Source organism: Arachis ipaensis, chromosome B09 (assembly GCF_000816755.2).
Source record: "Arachis ipaensis cultivar K30076 chromosome B09, Araip1.1, whole genome shotgun sequence".
In the NCBI taxonomy this organism is placed as follows: Eukaryota; Viridiplantae; Streptophyta; class Magnoliopsida; order Fabales; family Fabaceae; genus Arachis; species Arachis ipaensis.
Genome location: NC_029793.2, coordinates 136,907,404 through 136,928,725, shown reverse-complemented (window position 1 = coordinate 136,928,725; position 21,322 = coordinate 136,907,404). Strand labels below are relative to the sequence as shown.

General features: G+C 30.1%; 1 protein-coding gene across 1 annotated transcript; it reads left to right on the top strand.

The window, feature by feature from the left end:
• On the top strand, window positions 17,894–19,821 carry LOC107619512 (subtilisin-like protease SBT3.17). Its single transcript, XM_016321806.2, has 3 exons — window positions 17,894–18,114; window positions 18,212–18,309; window positions 19,535–19,821. The coding sequence occupies exons 1-3, from the start codon at window positions 17,954–17,956 to the stop codon at window positions 19,606–19,608; spliced, it is 333 nt and encodes a 110-aa protein (XP_016177292.1). The 5' UTR covers window positions 17,894–17,953; the 3' UTR covers window positions 19,609–19,821.

Sequence of the window (21,322 nt, the reverse complement as noted above, 5' to 3'; positions counted from 1 at the left end):
ATAGGTAACAAACGTTTTTATTTAAAGGCAACGTTTTAAAAAAAATCAACATATTTTTATTAATAATATTTAAATTTTTTGAAAAATCACTTCAGATTGATTTTGAAAAAAGTATTTAATTTTTTTATGAGTTTAAAATAATTAATTAACCAATTATTAATTTTTTAAAATTGTGTTTGATGTTTTAATTTTATTGTTAATTTTTTAATTTTAAAATATATAAAATATATATAATTTGATATTATTTTATTGGTAGTTACTTTTTTTTTTAGTTGTAATTATTTTTTGTTTATTTTATTATAAAAATATATTTAATATTAAACATTCTATTTGACATAGAAAAATAATAGAGTGTACACTTTTTGGTAACTATGCACACAAGTTACATGCTTTTTTAGGTTCCGGCAATAAGAATGGAGTTGTTGTCGTCTTACAATTTGTTAGAGTGAAGTTATATAACGGTAATATTTATTCATAATTTGTTAATATATCTTTCTATGTGAGCTTTTACTATTTTTTATGTGAGTTTTTACTCATTTTGTATTAAATTAAACTTTTTAGGAAAAATTATTTTACAGAATTTCATGTATGGCACAAAAATATTCTTCAATCTTGAAGAAGCAAATGTCATCCAATTTATGGGTGTATATTTTTTTAATTATTTAGTTTAATATTATGTGTGTTATATAACGTAATTTTTTTTCGCTTTATTTACCTAGCTTTGTAAGATTTATCCATAGTTATTTTTTTATGAGTTTAAAATAATTAATAAACTAATTATTAATTTTTTTAAATTGTGTTTGACGTTTTAATTTTATTGTTAATTTTTAAATTTTAAAATATAAAATATATATATAATTTGATATTATTTTATTGGTAGTTACTTTTTTAGTTGTAATTATTTTTTATTTATTTTTTTATAAAAAATATTTAACATTAAACATTTTATTTGACATAGAAAAATAATGGAGTGTGCACTTTTTGATAACTATGCACATGAATTAAATACTTTTTGGGATCCGACAATAAAGATGGAGCTGTTGTCATCTTACAATTTGTTAGAGTGAAGTTATATAGAAATAATATTTATCTATAATTATGCGAATTTTTATATGTGAGCTTTTACTCATTTTTTATGTAAGTTTTTACTCATTTTGTATTAAATTAAATTTTTTAGGAAAAATTATTTTACAGAATTTCATGCATGGCACAAAAATATTCTTCAATCTTAAAGAAGTAAATATCATCCAATTTATGGGTGTATATTTTTTTAATTATTTAGTTTAATATTATGTGTGTTATATAACGTAATTTTTTTTCGCTTTATTTACCTAGCTTTGTAAGATTTAAAAAACCTAAGGGTAATATCGGCGAAATTCTAAATGAGGCTACATTCTTAAAAATTTATCAAGACAAAATCATTGAGCAGTTAAAAGAATTAGATACGGTAATTTTTTTTTCTGTAAAAAAGTTGAGAAAAAATTAATTTAAATGTGTTTACATTGATATTTTTGTTTATTCATCTTATTTATTTAGGTATATCTTTTAGATTTAAAAACTCACCAAATTTAGAGAATTTAAATCATTAAGTTTTTTTTTTCAAAATGTTGTTTGTGTTGTCTTGGCTACTATAAGCCATATTATAGATACTCCAGACTGGTGGTACGGTCAATGTGAATGCAACAAGTCCACATATGCTTTTATAAAAATTTTCAAATATTCAAATTGTGGCCGTCTCCTTTTATCTATAACTCCAAGGTTATGTATTTATTTTTTTAATTTAAAATCTAATCACAATGGATTATATATTGAATAAGTCTATGTTTAACCTTTTTTTATGCTGTTTTATTTTATTAAGCAGATACCAAATAAAGCTTGGTGTCATTGATGACTCTGACTGTACATATTTCGTAATCTTTGACAAGGAGGCAAAACAAGTTTTGGAAAAGAGTTGTATAGAAATACTTGATCCACTCCTATTGGTAAGTTTTAACCAATATTTATTTCTAAAAATATTAGTGAAAATTTTTTAATGGTAATTTTTATATTATTTATTATTAATATACTAATTAATCCACATTTTTCACCTTCTTATAAAGTTAAGAAGATGACTGATAATGTGGACCTCATAAATAAATTCAAAAAGGCTCACCTTATTCAAATTGTGAGTACAGTTATAAGTGTAATTTCTATTAAAAATTAGTTTATTTTTCTCTTTCTTAATTATTAGTAGTATCTAATTTATAAATAATAATTAATAACTAATTATAATTTTATGATATTGACTACACCGGTGGTTTGCTTCCAACTTTAAAGGCAAAGTAGAAGGTGCTAAGGTATTTGTTCAAAAAATAAATTTTTTGTTTGTTTATTTTTTTAAAGTTAGATCTTTATTTTATTCAAAAAATATTATTGAGATAAAATCAAAGGTGAGAAGGAAGTCTTTAATTTAACGTAGTATTTTATACAAAATTTGTTGCTTGAATTCTCCAATGAAATTACAGAAAATGATGAATCCGAAGTGTTGGAAAATGCTATTACACCAACCAAGCGACTATCCTCGGAGTCAGAAGATTCGAAGGTGTAAGGAGATACCTCAACTTGCAAGAAGATCAAGATTGAGAATGAAATTTAGATGCACATGTTTTGGAATCCATTTTAGAGTCTATCTAATAGAATAATGCCAAGCATATGTTTGTTTTGGTGAAAACATTGTCTTTTCTTAAGTTGTTATTTTTCTTTTGGTTCTTTTCGATTTTTATGTTTGAAATTTAAATTTTTTTTAAATATAAATTGAAGTTATTTGATTATTTTTATATTTAATTCGATTCACACTATTGAAGTTATTTGATTATTTTATATTACTTGTGGAATTTAGAATTTTTTTAAAATATTAAATTAGAAATTAACAAAATATCAACAATGTGAATCGAATTAAATATAAAACCATAAGTAATAATCAAATAACTTTAATTTATATTTAAAAAAATTTTAAATTCCAAACATAAAAATCGAAAAGAACCAAAAGAAAAATAGCAACTCAAGAAAAGATAATATTTTCACCAAAACAAACATATACTTGGCATTATTTAGACTCTAAAATGGATTCTAAAACATGTGCATCCCAATTCTCAAGTTTCATTCACAATCTTGATCTTCTTGCAAGTTGAGGTATCTCCTTACACCTTCGAATTTTCTGACTCCGAGGATAGTCGCTTGGTTAGTGTAATAGCATTTTTCAACACTTCGGATTCATCATTTTCTGCAACTTCATTGGAGAATTCAAGCAACAAATTTTGTATAAAATACTATGTTAAATTAAAGACTTCCTTCTCACCTTTGATTTTATCTCAATAATATTTTTTGAATAAAATAAAGATGTGACTTTGAGAAAACAAATAAACAAAAAATTTATTTTTTGAACAAATACCTTAGCACCTTCTACTTTCTCCCCTTCAATGATTGAGGATGCCTTTGAAGTTGGAAGCAAACCACCAGTGTAGTCAATATCCTAAAATTATAATTAGTTATTAATTATTATTTATAAATTAGATACTACTAATGATCAAGGAAGAGAAAAATAAACTAATTTTTAATAGAAAGTACACTTATAACTGTACTCACAATTTGAATAAGGTGAGCCTTTTTGAATTTATTTATGAGGTCCACATTATCAGTCATCTTCTTAACTTTATAAGAAGGTGAAAAATGTGGATTATATAGTATATTAATAATAAATAATATAAAAATTACCATTAAAAATATTTTCACTAATGTTTTTAGAAATAAATATTGGTTAAAACTTACCAATAGGAGTGGATCAAGTATTTCTATACAACTCTTTTCCAAAACTTGTTTTGCCTCCTTGTCAAAGATTACGAAATATGCACAGTCAGAATCATCAATGACACCAAGTTTTATTCGGTATCTGCTTAATAAAATAAAACAGCATAAAAAAAGTTAAACATAGACTTATTCAATATTGTGATTAGATTTTAAATTAAAAAAATAAATACATAACCTTGGAGTTATGGATAAAAGAAGACGGCCACAACTTGAATATTTGAAAGTTTTTATAAAAACATATGTGGACCTGTTGCATTCATATTGGCCGTACCACCAGTCTGGAGTATATATAATATGGCTTATAGTAGCTAAGACAACACAAGCAGCATTTTGAAAAAAAAAAACTTAATGATTTAAATTTCCTAAATTTGGTGAGTTTTTAAATCTAAAAGATATACCTAAATAAATAAGATGAATAAACAAAAATATCAATGTACAACAGATTTAAATTAGTTTTTTTCTCAACTTTTTTACAGAAAAGAAAATTACCATATCTAATTCTTTTAACTGCTCAATGGTTTTGTCTTGATAAATTTTTAAGAATGTAGTCTCATTTAAAATTTTGCCGATATTACCCTTAGGTTCTTCAAATTTTACAAAGCTAGATAAATAAAGCGAAAAAAAATTACGTTAGATAACACACATAATATTAAACTAAAGAATTAAAAAAAATATACACCCATAAATTAGATGATATTTGCTTCTTCAAGATTGAAGAATATTTTTGTGCCATACATGAAATTCTGTAAAATAATTTTTCCTAAAAAGTTTAATTTAATACAAAATGAGTAAAAACTCACATAAATATGAGTAAAAGCTCATATATAAAAATTCACATAATTATAGATAAATATTACTGTTATATAACTTTACTCTAATAAATTGTAAGACGACAACAGTTCCATCTTTATTGTCGGATCCCAAAAAAGTATTTAATTCATGTGTATAATTGTCAAAAAGTACACACAACAACATCTGAAATGATTTAAAATAAAAAAATTGTTGTCAATAAATTTGTTAAAAAGAAAAATACAGTCAAAATTATCAATAAAATAAATAAATTTATAAATAAATTATACTTTTTCTAAAACAATAAACTTAGCAACTAAGTAGGTGTAATCGTACCGAATAGTATTGAGAATGTCAAAACTCACAATATGTGTAGTCTTGAAGTTACCCTCGTTGAGTCCAACACCAAAATATCTTATTTGGTAAGATATTCCTTCCTTTAGCAAATACACGAATCGAGACACAAGAGCCCTCTTAACTGAGGCGTGTATTTTTCCTCCCTAGAATGGATAAATAAAAATCAAAGAACAATTAGATGGGGATAAACAAACAAATTTAAAATATAAATAATATAAATTTAAAATAAAATAAAAAATATTAGTAGAAAACTCACGTCTTCATCGAGTCAAACCTTCTCCATTGAGTATGGCAATGAAGAATTTCTGTAACATGGTAATGTTCATAACCGTATCACTCGTATACGTACACACAAATTGTCGAGTATAAGATTGATTTCTGCGATCTTGTGAATATCAGCCATTAGAATAAGTAGAGAAATTTTAAATTTTTGATGTATATAAAGAAAGGATTTGATATACTTTGAATTGTGGTGCTATACATATCTCATAACTTATACTTTTATAGTTGACTCATAGCTAAATTTTTTTAAATTTTATTGACTTTAATTTAAATTTAAATTAAATTTGCAGATAAAGTAAATAAATATATTAATAATTTTTAAAATTCTAAATTAACGTAAATATATATTTAAATTTACGTATATAGCTGCAATTTTTTGAGAAAAATCTACAAAAATTTAAAAAATAATGCTAAAAAGAATCAACAAAATTTTAAAATATAGTGTTAAAATTTTAAAAATAACAACTTAAGTAAAATAATTTAAAATTTAAAAAATAACAACCTAAATAAAATAATTTAAAATTTAAAAAATAACAACCTAAGTATAACAACCCAAACAAATAATTTAAAATTTGAAAATAACAACTAAGTAAATAATAATTTATAATTTATAAATATAAATCTAAAACTTTTTAGTGACGACACCTAAACAAATAAACTCCCAAACTCAACGTATGAGCTCCCCATTTGTATTACTATAAAGATAAGCTATTATGCTAATTACAGAAGATTATATTAAAGTAAATAGAATTATCAGTCTTATTAAAATGTGAGGTAATTTATACTATTTAAAAGTAAATTTTAATTTGATATTCTTCTATATTTAATTCTGTTTCTAATGTTGTTTCGACAAAATTGAATTAATTTAGGAAATTTTATTTAAAAATTTAAAATTTGTACTAACTAATTAGAAAACTCTATTTAAAAATTTGAAATTTGAAATTCTAATACTAATTTCTAGTAAAGTGACTTCTTAACCGTTTCGATTTTTAAATTTAAAATTTTTTACTTGTCACATTTATAAATTTTCTCTTTACTCAATTTACATTATTATCTTTTAGATTGTTTCTGCACAATAGAAGTACTTTCATTTTTTTTCTCTCTTTTTAAATATTTTTTTTAAATTTACGTAATTTATAAAGTTATTAATTTTTAGATTATATTTAATTTTATTTATTTTTATCGACAAATAATAGGATTGATACAATTTATGATGAAACTAATAAAAATCATTTTTAAATTAACAAATTCCTATATTCCTAATGAACAACGAACGTTTAATTAAAAAATTTTATTTAAAAATTTAAAAATTTAAAATTTTCACTAGCTAATTAGAAAACTTTATTTAAAATTTTGAAATTTGAAATTATAATACTAATTTCTAAGAGTAAATAGCCATTTCTAACCATGAAAGATTCGGATGCTGACAAAACTGACCATAAAAAATTAAAATTAACGTTATATCCATGTAAGATAAATTTTGTTCGACAAAAATAACTAATTATTATATTTTTGTTCATAATTCCATAAACACCCCTAATCTTTCATCTCCCTTTATCTCTAAAACCAATCTCTAACCCTATCAATCTATCCCCACTCCCTCCTCCTCTGTCTTTACTCTCAAACCCATTTTTAAAAACCCATCTATAGACAAGAATTGCATCCCTGGGTGAGTGGGAAGAAGCATAGCTGGAAATGAACAAGTTGCAAGGGAAGGAGCTCAAGCTCCAATCCAATTGCTTCAAGTAATTGTTGGTGTAATGAACATTGGTGACATGTTTACCAAAAAGATTTGCAACTTTGGGGACAACCAAGTCATTGGAAACAAGGGCAGAGGTCAATAATTGTGCATGAATTTTCTTGAAGGATCGTAAGTCCTTACATTTATCAATGAATTCCAACGAACCCATTGGAAGGGAATTGAGTTTCTCGTCTGGTGGATCTGATCTTTAGGGGGCAATACAGCTTGTAGCAGTAATGGGTATGTATTACTGTCAATACCTAGCTGAGATAAATCATGATACATCCCAGCAAGTAATCCAATATCATCCTTAGGTGAATTTTGAATTCCATTTTCGTCTTATTGTGAGTCGGTCATTTGTTCAATCTGGAATGGTCGACGGCAAAGGGAGGGTAAGGGGATGGAAGGGATGGTGGTGGTAGAAGGGGATGGTGAGGTTGGAGAGTAAAGACAGAGGAGGAGGAGGGAGAGGGGTTAGATTGATAGGATTAGGGATTGGTTTTAGAGATAAAGGGAGATGAATGGTTAGGGGTGTTTATGGAATTATGAACAAAAATGTAATAATTGGTTATTTTTGTCGAACAAAACTTATCTTACATGGGTATAATTTTAATTTTAATTTTTATGGTCAGTTTTGTCAGCGTCCGAATCTTTCATGGTCAGAAATGACTATTTACTCAATTTCTAATTAAGTGACTTCTTAACCATTTCAATTTTTAAATTTAAATTAAATAGCTATGAAAAATTAAAGTATTTTACTATGTCTTTTTTTTATATATATCAAGATTGTATTCTTTTATTATTTTTATTTTTATTAATAATATTAATAGTTTTATTTTAAAATTACTTATTAAATATTTCATAAAACCACCATGTGCTTTTGATAAGACTAAACATGACTGATGACGAATTGAAAAACCTCTTTTTTATTGAGATTGAGAAGATACTCAACATCAATACGAGATCTTTAAGAGACTATCAATCAATGTCATATCCTGAGATGTCTGATGTTCGCTTTTTTTTAGAATAAGCTAATAGAGGAGGATTTAGTATATGACACAAATGAGTTGACTCATACAAACTTATATACGGAACAAAAGATGACTCATGAGCAAAGGTTAGTATTCGATGAGATACTCAATGCTGTTATTACAAATTCTGGTGGTTTTTACTTTGTTTATGAGCATAGTGGGTGTGGTAAGACATTTATTTGGAATGGACTTTCGTCTGGTATTTGATCTAGAGGAAAGATTATTTTAAATGTCGCATCCAGTGGAATTGCGTCTTTACTCCTACCTGGTGGCAGAACAGCTTATTCTAGATTTTCAATACTCATTACAATCACTGATGAATCTACTTGCAACATCAAGCATGACAGTTTGAAGGCTGAGCTGCTCATCCAAAGTAGCTTAATAATTTAGGATGAAGCTCCAGTGCTCAATAAAACGTTTTTTGAAGCACTTGATCGGACGCTCAGGAATCTTAGGTCAGTTACTGATCAACATAAGACACATCAACCATTTGGTGGTAAGGTTGTTGTTCTAGGAGGTGATTTCAGACAGATACTTCCGGTGATTCCGAAAGGGAGTAGACACGATATATTGACATTAGCTATTAACTCATCCCATCTGTGGTCGTTTTGTAAGGTTCTGAAACTGCATACGAACATGAGGCTTCTAATGTCTTCTTTAGATCAAGATGAATGTGAAATGAAGAGATTTGCTAATTGGATACTTAATGTTGAAAATGAAAATATTGGTTCTATTGTTGGTGATGAATCAGAAATTGAAATTTCAGATGATCTATTGATTACAATTACTGATGATCCTCTCTTTCATTTGGTAGACTTTGCATATCCAAATTTGTTGCAAAACATGTCAGATTATATCTTACAAGTATTTTTAGAGTAGGGCAATTCTTGCACCCACACTTGAGAGTGTCGAGAAGGTAAACGATTTTGTCTTGGCAATCTTTCCAGGGATAGAAAATGAGTATTTGAGTTCTGACACAACATGTCAAGCTGATGAGAATGAAGATGTACAACAAGAGTGGTTCACACCAGAGTTCCTAAATGACATCAAATATTCAGGACTATCCAATCACAAGTTGAATTTGAAGTCAGGAGTCGCTGTAATCCTACTACAAAACATAGACCAGACTTTAGGTTTATGCAACAGGACAAGATGAATAGTTAACGTAATTGGAGTGACGGTAGTGACCGGTAGAAATATTGGAGATAAAGTGTACATTCCAAGAATGAACTTGATCCCTTCAGATTCAGGATTGCCATTTAAGTTCTAATGGAGACAATTTTCATTAACAATATACTTTGCAATTACCATTAACAAGAGTCAGGGTCAATCATTATCACATGTAGGACTTTACTTGCCAAAATTAGTGCTCACCCATGGACAACTTTATGTTACTTTATCAAGAGTTAAGAGTCGCAGTGGCCTCAAGGTTTTAATTCTAGATGAAGACGACAATTCAAAGTCATCAACAACAAATGTCGTGTTCAAAGAAGTTTTTAATAATATTTAGGTAAGAATAATATTATTTTCATTTTAATAGCATGTTATAATTTATACTTTTGTATAAATATTTACTGTAGATATAACTAATTTATCTATAACTCTGTTTTCAGATTTGAGATTAAATGTGTAACAAGGAACACAACATCATATGCTAATTGCTTTTTTAATAAAGTTAGTAAGATTCTAGGTTGTCGATAAATTTTTATTAGCCTTTTGATATAAAATTTAGTGTAAAATTGACATGCTATTATTACAGTTATATATGTTCTTATTTTTTTCATGTCTTCCTCCTTATGATTCAAGAATATTATAGACTTCAAAATCTTCTATTTTCTTTTTACTTTGAATAAAGATAAAACAGCATATTCAGTACGTTTATTATATAATGACGATGATCGTGTTATACTAAACTCAAAAAATTTATGATTATAAAATATTATTTTAATTTAACATGTCAAATTTAAATATAAGCCCGTGCGAATAAAATAAAGTGAAAACTCAGTTAAATTCGACTTCACGTGAAGTTGATAGCTTAGAGCTGTTAGATAAAAAATTAGTCAAATGAGTAAAATCATCTAACGACTCTCAATTATCAACCTCACGTAAAGTTGACTACACCTGAATTTTTACTATAAAATAATTATAATAATTACTGAAATAAATAATTTAAAAAATATTTACTGAAATAAATGGGTATGTCTAAAATAAGCACAACAATTATGTGCTTATTAGATGCGCCATATTTATATAGACTATTAGATTTGATTAGATGAAAATCAAAGACTAATATGAAAGAAGAACATTGATGGACTCTAATAAATACATAATATCCTAGTACATAAATAAATATTTTAAATGACAATACTTTAATACACAATACTTTAAATAGTAACAGAATCTTTTATTCTTAAAGTTACAGTTTAAAATTTTATTTTAATATGATTTTTTAATATCATAAAAATTTTTTGCATAATAATTAATCTTATTGAATAAAAAATATTCATATTTTTGTATTTATATATTTTATATTTAATTATTTAAGAATAAAAGATTCTATTACCATTTAAAGTATTGTTTATTAAAGTATTGTCATTTAGAACATTTATTTATGTACTAGAATATTCTGTATTTATTAGAGTTTATCAATGCTCTTCTTTCATGTTAGTCTTTGATTTTCATATAATCAAATATAATGGTCTATATAAATGTGGCGCATCCAATAAGCACATAATTGTTGTGCTCGTTTTAGACATACCCGAAATGAATAACACAGTTTTATCTTGTTTATACGGTAAACAAGATGATTGTGCAAACGAGATATACACGTGTAAACGAGATAAGACTGGATTATTTATTTCGGTAAATATTTTTTAAATTATTTATTTCAGTAATTATTATAATTATTTTATTTATTAAAATAAAAAATCCGAACAATCATGGTGCATGATACGGTGGATTTTTCGTGAGTTTTAGCCTGAGCCTCGAATAATGAGGCGCAGCATTAACCTGCCCTCTCAGACATAGGTTGCTACTTTGTTAATGGGTTTTCTTTAAAATTTTATTTTGACCTTATCTAGTATTAAATATGTTGTAATAGTCTGTTTAGTAGATATTTATAATTACAAAGACTTTAATATTTGTGAATATAAAAATTATAATTTTTTATGCCTTTAGAAATTATAAATATTATTTAATAGATAATAATAAAAAAAAAGGAGATTTGGCGGGCTTAGCCCGCCAGCCCGCAGTTAGACGGAACGGAGTAGGATTTTAGGACCGCTTCACTAGGTGGGACAGGGCGGGCCAGCCCGCGCAAAAGGCAGGCTTTTGGCGGGACGGACTTTCCCGCTTGCCACCCCTAGCACACCATGACCAACCCGATCCATCTCCCTGCAACTCAGCATCTGCTACCCTGCGACATACCAAGCTTGCACTTTTCATCCATGGCGGACCTTCAAACGCAGACCAACTCCTCCGCGAAGAAGACGCTCCTGATGACAAGACTTCCACACCTTTAGCAATAGTAGCCTTTGTTATCACCTTTTTTTGGATTCACGGTTGTGTTCTGAAAAATAGCTTGATTCCTGGCTTTCCAAATCTTCCATGCTAGCCAACCGATTATGCTTATCATGTCCTCTCTATTTTCTCCACCCACAAATTTAATCTTCTTTATGTTGTCCATCAGCCACATACCAAATGTGCTTACCAATTCAGGGGTTGGGATGCATTGGCACCCCAAACTATGCCGCTCTCGTTCACGGACAGAGCAGAATTGCATGCTCCGTAGTTTCTACCTCCTTCATGCACAACCTACACGTACGATTCTTGATAATCTTTTTCTTGAATAGGTTTGCATTCATGGGAATTATGTCATGAACAAACCTCCACAAAGGTGGTCAACTCTTTCAACGGAATCTCTTTTGCTTTTTCCACTAAATCGTCAGACAAGTCAACATCAACAAGTTCGGACTTCCTCTTTTTAAAGATGATATTCTTTCTCCTTTGAGTTGGTTGATTGACCTTCCCGTCTTCATCCTTTTTACCAGGGTTCGATAATGAACCCTCCTTTTCTACATTTTTTGTCTTCAAACGAGCTCTCAAGCTCACAGCCGGCACTCCCGGGTATTTACTACCTATATCAAAAAAACAGATAGAGTTAGGAATATTCAAACTGTCCTTCTCAAAACTTACCAAGAAAGTTCACCATGGACACTTTATCATCTTCCTATAGAAGCAAGTCAAAGACAAAAACCGAATTTTCTCTATCAATATGCTCAACCAAATACTCAATTATACACTCATCTTTTGTCCTAATCACTTATGGACCCAGAATATGTTGAGGTTGGGAACACCAGTAGAGAAAAATTTTTTCACCGAGATGTTCATCCAGATAAAAAGAAAAATTCTCGTCTACCAATTTTATTTTTAGAAACATTTCTTTGAAGGATGACTTATAAAATTTGAAACAAAAAAACCAAAAGTACTATTCAGATTTATCCAAACCCCTTTCCATACCCCTTTAGCTTGAAATATTTAAAAAATAATTCCAGTGAAGGTTTCACTTCTAGAAATTCCATTAAAATTTCAAAACATCTCAAAAATGCCCAACTATTTGAGTGCAGTTGAGAGGGTGCACAATTCAACTGTTTTAAAACATCACATTCGAAAGAGGTGAAGGCAGTTTTATACGAAATTCTTCCAATACACAACTATACGTAAAAAAGTATTCAAAATCTTTCTGTTTATGAAACACACGCTCAGACCTCGTGCATGGCAGCAATTCAACTCGAATCTCTGACCTTGCCCTAACAATTTTGGATATGTCTATCTCACTCACACTATCTTTATCTATGAAAAGGACCCACGAATTTTTACATCCTCATCAACCCATTTATACAAGCCGTCATCATCATCTTTCTACACTTTCTTCCCTTTTTTCTTACTCATCATTCCCATAAAAACAAAAAGAAGAAGACGAGGGGATGAAAATCAAAACTGAAAGCGAAAGAAAACTAATCTCTTTTACTTATGTCTCACTCTTACAAAATCGTTTTAACCAAACTGAAGTTCTTTTAATGAAACTCTTCAGGATTCCAAATACATGTACCAAACTTTAAATAAAAATCGGTTCAGTTTCACCTTCTCAATCACAACCGTTGTTTCTCTCAAACCCAACGGCATTAAATCACATTAAAAACTGGAACGATACTTACTGTCTCATTTAATGACAAGACGCCTTTTCTTATTTCTTTTTTCTTTTATTTTTCAAGAAAAACTATTAGTCTCTATTCAATTCATTCAACATTTATATTTATTTTCATATTAATTTTGATAAAACATGATGAACCAGGAGCTCCATATCTCTAATCAAAACGCCGAGTCATAACTCACTAATAAAAGCTCAACCTATTTCATCAAAATATCACTAGACCAAGATTGGGGCTATGATATGGCCGTTATGACTCGGCTACGCGTTATGACTCGGCTATATACGTTATAGATCGGTTATCAATAACAGACATTAAAGAAAATATCAAAACGCTCAAATGTGCCATTACTCTCCGTTTAAAGTAAAATTATTCGGAGACTTAACCGTTACTTTTTATTACAAATATATGAGAAAGGGTAAGTAAATCATTTTGATATATTGCAATTTACAAAGCTTATTATTCACTCACTAACTTAAGCGTCAAAGTGCCTTTTGCAGGTGTCCATCCGCTGTTCCCTCAGTGCCAAAATATATCTCATCCCGACAAAAGACTTGCAGCTACTAATCGACGAACGAGCTATACAATGACCGACCTCAACAAAAACAATTATAATGATCAGCTAAATATACTTAAACTTAATATTTGAGCTCTAAAATTTGTTAATAACATAATAAATTGATCAATCACAAAAATAAATTACTCTTATACATCTAAACCCTTCATATCAAATATGGACAATATATCAAAATCCACTCGTATAGTAAAAATACTATACTAATAACAAAAATAATAACTCTTTTAATTTGGTCACTATAATTTGGCCGTTACAAGTTAAAATTCGGATATTAGATCAGAAAAACGTTAGAATTTGTCGGGAATAATACACCATTCCCCCTTGAGAAAATATCTTTCACAGAAAAATAAAATAGACACAATCACAACACAAGAATTTAACGTGGAAAACCCCAATTACTGGAGAAAAAAAACCACGGCCGTTGTCAAATGACAACCAGAGAATATCACTATGTGAAAATTGTTACAACACATAGACTTCTTTATCTCTAACACCGGCATCCTAGTACACCCACACTCTCAAAACAAATATTTAACTACACCTCACAACACTCTCTAATCAAAGAGTATAGAGGAAAAGAAAAGTCAGATACAAGCTTTAAGTGTTTCCGACTGGTGCAAAAAATATGGAGAACTTAGCCTCATATTTATAGCCTAGGCCACCCACTCCATTTGCTATCCTAAGCAATGTGGGACTAATTCAACCAAATCCTAACAATCTCCACCTTGATTGAAATAGTCACACATCTTCAGCTTCCATAATCAACACCGACAATCATAGTTCAGAGAACTATCATACTCCACCATGAAAGTATACTCACTTGGAATTAGACCACTCCAAGCATTTTGCCTTGGTACATATCGAAACCTTGCTGAAAATTCATGGTGCAACTTCCAAATTGGCTTTTCCTGGAAGTTCTTCAACCATCGACATAACTCTGCCACACACCTTGTATCTCAACGCCAACCAATGCCCGTGTGCAATTGTGGATCCGATTGCCACAACTTATCCTTATCCATAGCAGTGCGGCAATACCATAAGGATACTTCTTATCTTCAACGCCTTGTGCAAACCTGATTGTATCAACACATCCTTGACTTGTATTTGCCACAAGCCAAAATTGATTCTTCCATCAAATTTCTCTATTTCAAGCTTCACAGCACTTGAATATCCTGACATTATTGCAACCGTATACTGGAATAGTATAACTCAACTGTAGACCGTGCACTAGGAAGGGTCCCCAGGAAAGAGAGGTGGGTCACAATGGAAACACTTAAATACCAAGTCTTTCCTTAGCCAGAACCTTTCCAAACTGCACTCTCACAGTGTCATAATGCCTTCCAGCAACAACAACAGCAACCAAAAATTAACCTCAAGCCACAGGACAATTATTTTCTGATGTGGAAGGTTAGACTAGGCTGCAACCACAGAGCATACTAAGAATAAATCCCACCTAACCGAAGCTCTGATACCACATGTTGGGAATAATACACAATTCTCCCTTGAGAAAATACCTTTCACAGAGAAATAAAATAGACACAATCACAACACAAGAATTTAACGTGGAAAACCCCAATTACTGGAGAAAAAAACCACGGCCGTTGTCAAATGACAACCAGAGAATATCACTATGTGAAAATTGTTACAATACATAGACTTCTTTCTCTCTAACACCGGCACCCCAGTACACCCACACTCTCAAAGCAAATATTTAACTATACCTCACAACACTCTCTAATCAAAGAGTATAGAGGAAAAGAAAAGTCAGATACAAGCTTTAAGTGTTTCCGACTGGTGCAAAAAATATGGAGAACTTAGCCTCATATTTATAACCTAGGCCACTCACTCCATTTGCTATCATAAGCAATGTGAGACTAATTCAACCAAATCCTAACAGAATTTTCATGACTCATAAATAACTAACACAATAGGGGTGTTCGCGGTGCGGTTTGGTTCGGTTTTTGAAGGAAAAGCCATCCGATCCGATCGTTTAATTAAGCTGCGGTTCGGTTTGGTTCGGTTTTTTTTTCAAGGTCATCCGAACCAAACCAAACCAATTAAAATCGGTTTGGTTTGGTTCGGTTTGTTCGGTTTTTTCAATCAAATAAAAAAAATTCTACCATACTATTATGCAATGTCATAAGATTGAAATCAACAAGCCAAAATACACAATAGCTAACAAAGTCTTGATCTAATGAAATATAACGACAATAGAATTCAAATACGACAATTAAAGAAGTTTAATAGCTCAACAGTCAACACAACTAAAAATAAAAATAAATTGTCATTAAACCGATAGCAATTAGCAAAGTTATGGTGTCTTCTCCAACAAAATAACTAAAACTTCATAATGCAAACCAACCTGAAATAATAAAAAAAACAATTACATAATAAGAACAACAAGAACAACAACAACAATAATTATAATAATAATAATAATATAAGGAGAACAATTCATACCATAAAACTTAACAAGATTAGACGAGCAAATAAACACTAAACAGAATTTGCAAATTGAACTTGGCAATGAACAAATTAAACCAGCAAGGCAGCAATAAACACTAAACAGAATATGCAAATTGAACTTGGCAATGAACAAATTAAACCAGCAAGGCAGCAAGGCAGCAATAAACACTAAATAGAATTTGCAAATTGAACTTGGCAATGAACAAATTAAACCAGCAAGGCAGCAATAAACACTAAACAGAATTTGCAAATTGAACTTGGCAAATGGCAATGAACAAATTAAACCAGCAAAGCAGCAATAAACACTAAACAGAATTTGCAAATTGAACTTGGCAATGAACAAATTAAACCAGCAAGGCAGCAATAAAGACTAAACAGAATTTGCAAATTGAACTTGGCAAATGGCAATGAACAAATTAAACCAGCAAGGCAGCAATAAACACTAAACAGAATTTGCAAATTGAACTTGGCAAATTAAAAAATTAAACCAGCAAGGCAGCAATAAACACTAAACAGAATTTACAAATTGAACTTGGCAATGAACAAATTAAACCAGCAAGGCAGCAATAAACACTAAACAGAATTTGCAAATTGAACTTGGCAATGAACAAATTAAACCAGCAAGGCAACGGTTTTCTGAAGAACCGGTTCGGTTCGGTTCGGTTCGGTTAGGGTTTTGGTGGCAAGAACCGAAAACCGAACCGAACCGCAAAAAAACCACAAAACATCATTTTTTCGGTTTTTTCGGTTTTTGGTTAATTCGGTTTTCGATTTTTTCGGTTCGGTCCATCGGTTTAGTTCGGTTCGGATCGGTTTTGAACACCCCTATAACACATAACTTGATTGTTATACCTATAATTCGGCCGTTATAATCTGGTTCATTCCGTATTATTTAATAACTACCACCTATTACTCGAAAAACAAGTTTTTCTCAATTACCTATAACTCGACCAATGAAACCTATACCTCAGTTCAAGTTAAAACTCGGCCCATAATTCAAAAACATAATAAGTTGATAATACGTAGTAGAGCGATATGATGACTCCATCACACGTCATCAACTCAATGAAATAGGTAACCACATTGTGGTTCTCACAACAATTGTATCTTATGATTTGCTAATCGAGCATATTCAAAATGCTTAGTCTCTATTTAGTCTATATAAGATAACATTAGTTTAAGGTAAAGGACATCTAAAAATTTAATACTCACTTAAATCACTCTCACTCTATCTTCTTCGAATTATTATTGGCTTGAGTATCGAAATACCTTTTACAAATACCCACCCCGTCTAATGTTTTTCGGAAATCCAGCATATAACTCATCCGTAAAGAAATTAGGACATTTCTCCTTTTGCAACGAACTATACCTCGGATAAACTTCTTAACAACAAGAACACCTAAAAATTATTCCTTTAAAATCAATTATGATTTTAATCTAACTAGAATTATTATTCCTTTACTTAAATAAAACAATTATATTATTATTTTTAATTTTTTTTAGATATACATTAAAATTAATTATTAACATTTATATATAAATAATTAATTTTATAGTAATAATTTAATTTTGGTATATAATTGGAATAATTTATTCATTTTTGTTTGCGTCTTTTGCGATATTTAAAGGAAAAGCATACGCGAACAAATGTATAATGGGGACGGCAACTGGCGTTGGCAACCTCTTGGTTTTAGCGATATTGATTGCCACCGCAATGGCGGATTCTGCGGCGGTTCACATAGTGTACACGGAGCAGCCCCACGGTGAGGAACCTGAGGCCTTCCACATCCGAACCCTCTCCGCCGTCCTCGGCAGGTACCAACCTCAATTCGTGATTTTGACGAACCCTGTTTGTGTCAAATTGAAGAATCAAAATTGGTTGTGTAAATTGGGAAATTTTGATTTGGTGCAGTGAGGAGGCTGCAAAGGACGCTTTGTTATATAGTTACAAGTCAGCTGCTAGTGGCTTTTCTGCTAAGCTTACTCCTTCTCAAGTTGCTCAACTTTCAAGTATGCCTCTTTTTTAATTGTATTATCATTAGTCTTTTATATTCTTAATTGTTTCTGTTTGATATATATATCTTTGCATGTGTCTAATTTGATTTTAGTTTTTAAAAAATTAATGTATGAAGTTTGTTAGAATGGATTTTTTTGGAACTGAGACTGTGAGATGGCTTCAGCTTTAGGGTTTAGGGTGGAATTTTTTCACTTTTTTTAACTTCATAACCAAACACACCCTTAGGTAGTGTTTATGATATGTCTAGGAATAGAAATACATAAACTAGAAGAATAGAAATCTAGTTTGAGGAGGAGGAAGACAAAGACGAAGATACTAAAAAGATTTTCTCCCATATATAATTAGAGCAATGCTAGAGGGCTATTAGACAAAGACGAAGAATGTTGTTAGATTACTAGACTTAAAAAACTAGACTAAAAAAATTAAGTTGATGGCTAAGTGATGGCCAAGACTCCTAGTATTTCTCATATAATTATATAAAAATTATGTACATTTTAAAAACTAGGATGAGACATTATTTCTGTCTCATTATGTGTGGCACTTCACTCGGCTTTCTGCTGGTCAGAATTCTTCAGAGTGAACTCTTTTCGGTTGATTGGCTCTCAATGAAAGTACCTATACAATGAACTACGAAACACAGAAGCGAGCTATTATCGCAATGAAAGATATAATGAGCTACAACGCACAGCAGCGAGCTATTATAAACGAGAGAGTCAAAGATTTTATAAGGCTCTTTTTCCTCAGATATAGGATTCTTTTTCAAATATTGGTTCCTTGAGAGCCTATCACTTTTATCATCATCCTCATCATGGTCATCACAATGATTCAACTCTGTTAATACAGTGAACAACATCGGATATGGGTCTAGGAAAATTGACTCCTTGTGATTAGGGTACCACCAGGATCAAGCTGCATATAGTTAAGAGTTGAACATTTTTTAATAATATAAATCAAAGTTCATATGAAATGTGAAGACATACCAATGCTTGAAGTTGAGTATTGAGATTACTCTTGTAATTTGGAAAGAAATATGGACTATACATTAAGGATATTGTAGATTGAATATTTGCATATCTAATCTGAAAGGGTTTTCATGAGTATCTAATGTTGCATCAATCATCACATGTATCTGTATAATTCCTTCTACTTGATTTTTCCTAGTATGTTTGATTGTTCTAGTTCGGTTTAATTATTAATATATATATTTTAAATATACAGAGCAACCGGGTGTTCTTCAAATTGTTCCTAGCAGGAGACTTCAGCTCCATGGTGGACCCAACATGGATGAATAAATAAATAAGGAATTTCTGGATGTAAACAATCATACCTCACAATCTAGTATAAACTATTATGACTCAGCTATGTTATGAAATTAAGATTTTAGAATATGAATGAATATATGTATGTATAATAAATATATAGTTGTCAATTACTCTGATGAATGCCTATGATTGTGTGACATGTTTCAATATCCAAATGGCACCAACATGCCCCTTGTGAGCTCACTAATGATCTGGCAAAGCATTGAGGGATTAATTATATTTGAAGTCTACTCTACATAAGAAAAGAAGGTCCCAGTTAAAAAAAAAAGGGTTTGAAAAAAGAACACTTTATATATAACTGTTTCATAGTTTCTTGATTTGGTATTTGGTGTGTAAAACTAGTGCTTCATCAAACACCTCTTAAAAGGGTGGTTTCACTGCCTAGAGTGATTAGCTATTCATCAATCATAATGAGCTTTGATTGAAACCAACTCAAGTTCTTATGTTGTTTGTTTCGGGTGAAAAGAAAGGTGCAATTTATGTTTAGGAATGATTTCATGTGTAGTTTTATGCTTGGATTTCATTCATAAGATAAAAAAGTCTCCTCTGTTTATTTACTAAACACATCCTTAGAGTGAAGATGTACAAACTAATTAACACTTAAAACTTTCGTCTAGACTGTTGATCATGTGAATTGATTCTACCATGTGAATATTTCACATGATTTCCTAATATGAGATCTTTCTATGGCATGTGATGAAATATAATTAATTATGAAATACACACAATTAAATCATGTGGAGTTTTACCGGAGATGATTCACACCTGACACCACATTGTTCCTGCTTTATTAACAAAGCATGAAGACCTTTAAAGTTTGAATTGAAATCTAGCACATAGTTATTGGATAGTAATTCCAAGTTAAAGTTAGCATGTAGCTTTCTATGAGAGGATTGCATAACATTTGTACTCTTTACATCAAAGAATGATTAGTCTTATCTTATGAACAGTTAAAATGTGTGATGTAGGGTAGATTCAAATACCTTAGGGGAGCAGTGGAATGTTTGCTAGATTTCAAATCATAATGATTGTAATAAGTACAATGTATTTGTTTTTGGTCTCAATATACATAAATACACGATAAGTGATTTTTTTTTTTTTGGTGACTACGATAAGTGATTTTTTATATACATATAATATTTTTTGTTTTATTTTATATTAATGTTCCCTGTGATTAGCAGCACCACATTGACACGTATATATATGAAGAAGGTTCTTTTGTTAATTAGCACATTTAAAAGAAGAAAGCATAGGGTTCATGAATGTCAGAGATTATATACCTTATCCCAACATTATGATCCAAAATGTTCCCTTTCTGTTTACACAAGCATTGACAAATAAACAAACGTGCTTGATATAATTTTGCAATGTATTTTTAAGTGTCACATAACATGGTTTCCTTTGAAGAAGCAGGGACCAAGTACCATGAACCCTCACAAACTAGTGTATGTGTTAGTGCCACGTATATTGAGCTGGAATTAGGATAATGAACCGAAACCCCATTTGAAAAGTGTTCAAATCCATTGAATATGGAAAGTTAGAGAGGAATAATCCAGAGTGGCCTTATTATTAGATGGAAAGGTGTTTGTGAAAATGCCTGTGTGAGAGTGAGAGAGTAAATGGGGGAGGGAAATTAAGATTTAAGAATCATGTGGAAGCATGTGGCATTTGGGTTGGAGAACAT

Coding starts and splice junctions, on each gene's coding strand:
- LOC107619512 (XM_016321806.2), top strand. CDS start 17,954: ATGGGGACGGCAACTGGCGTTGGCAACCTCTTGGTTTTAGCGATATTG. Junction 18,115..18,211: donor CTCTCCGCCGTCCTCGGCAG/GTACCAACCTCA, acceptor GATTTGGTGCAG/TGAGGAGGCTGCAAAGGACG. Junction 18,310..19,534: donor TCAAGTTGCTCAACTTTCAA/GTATGCCTCTTT, acceptor TTAAATATACAG/AGCAACCGGGTGTTCTTCAA.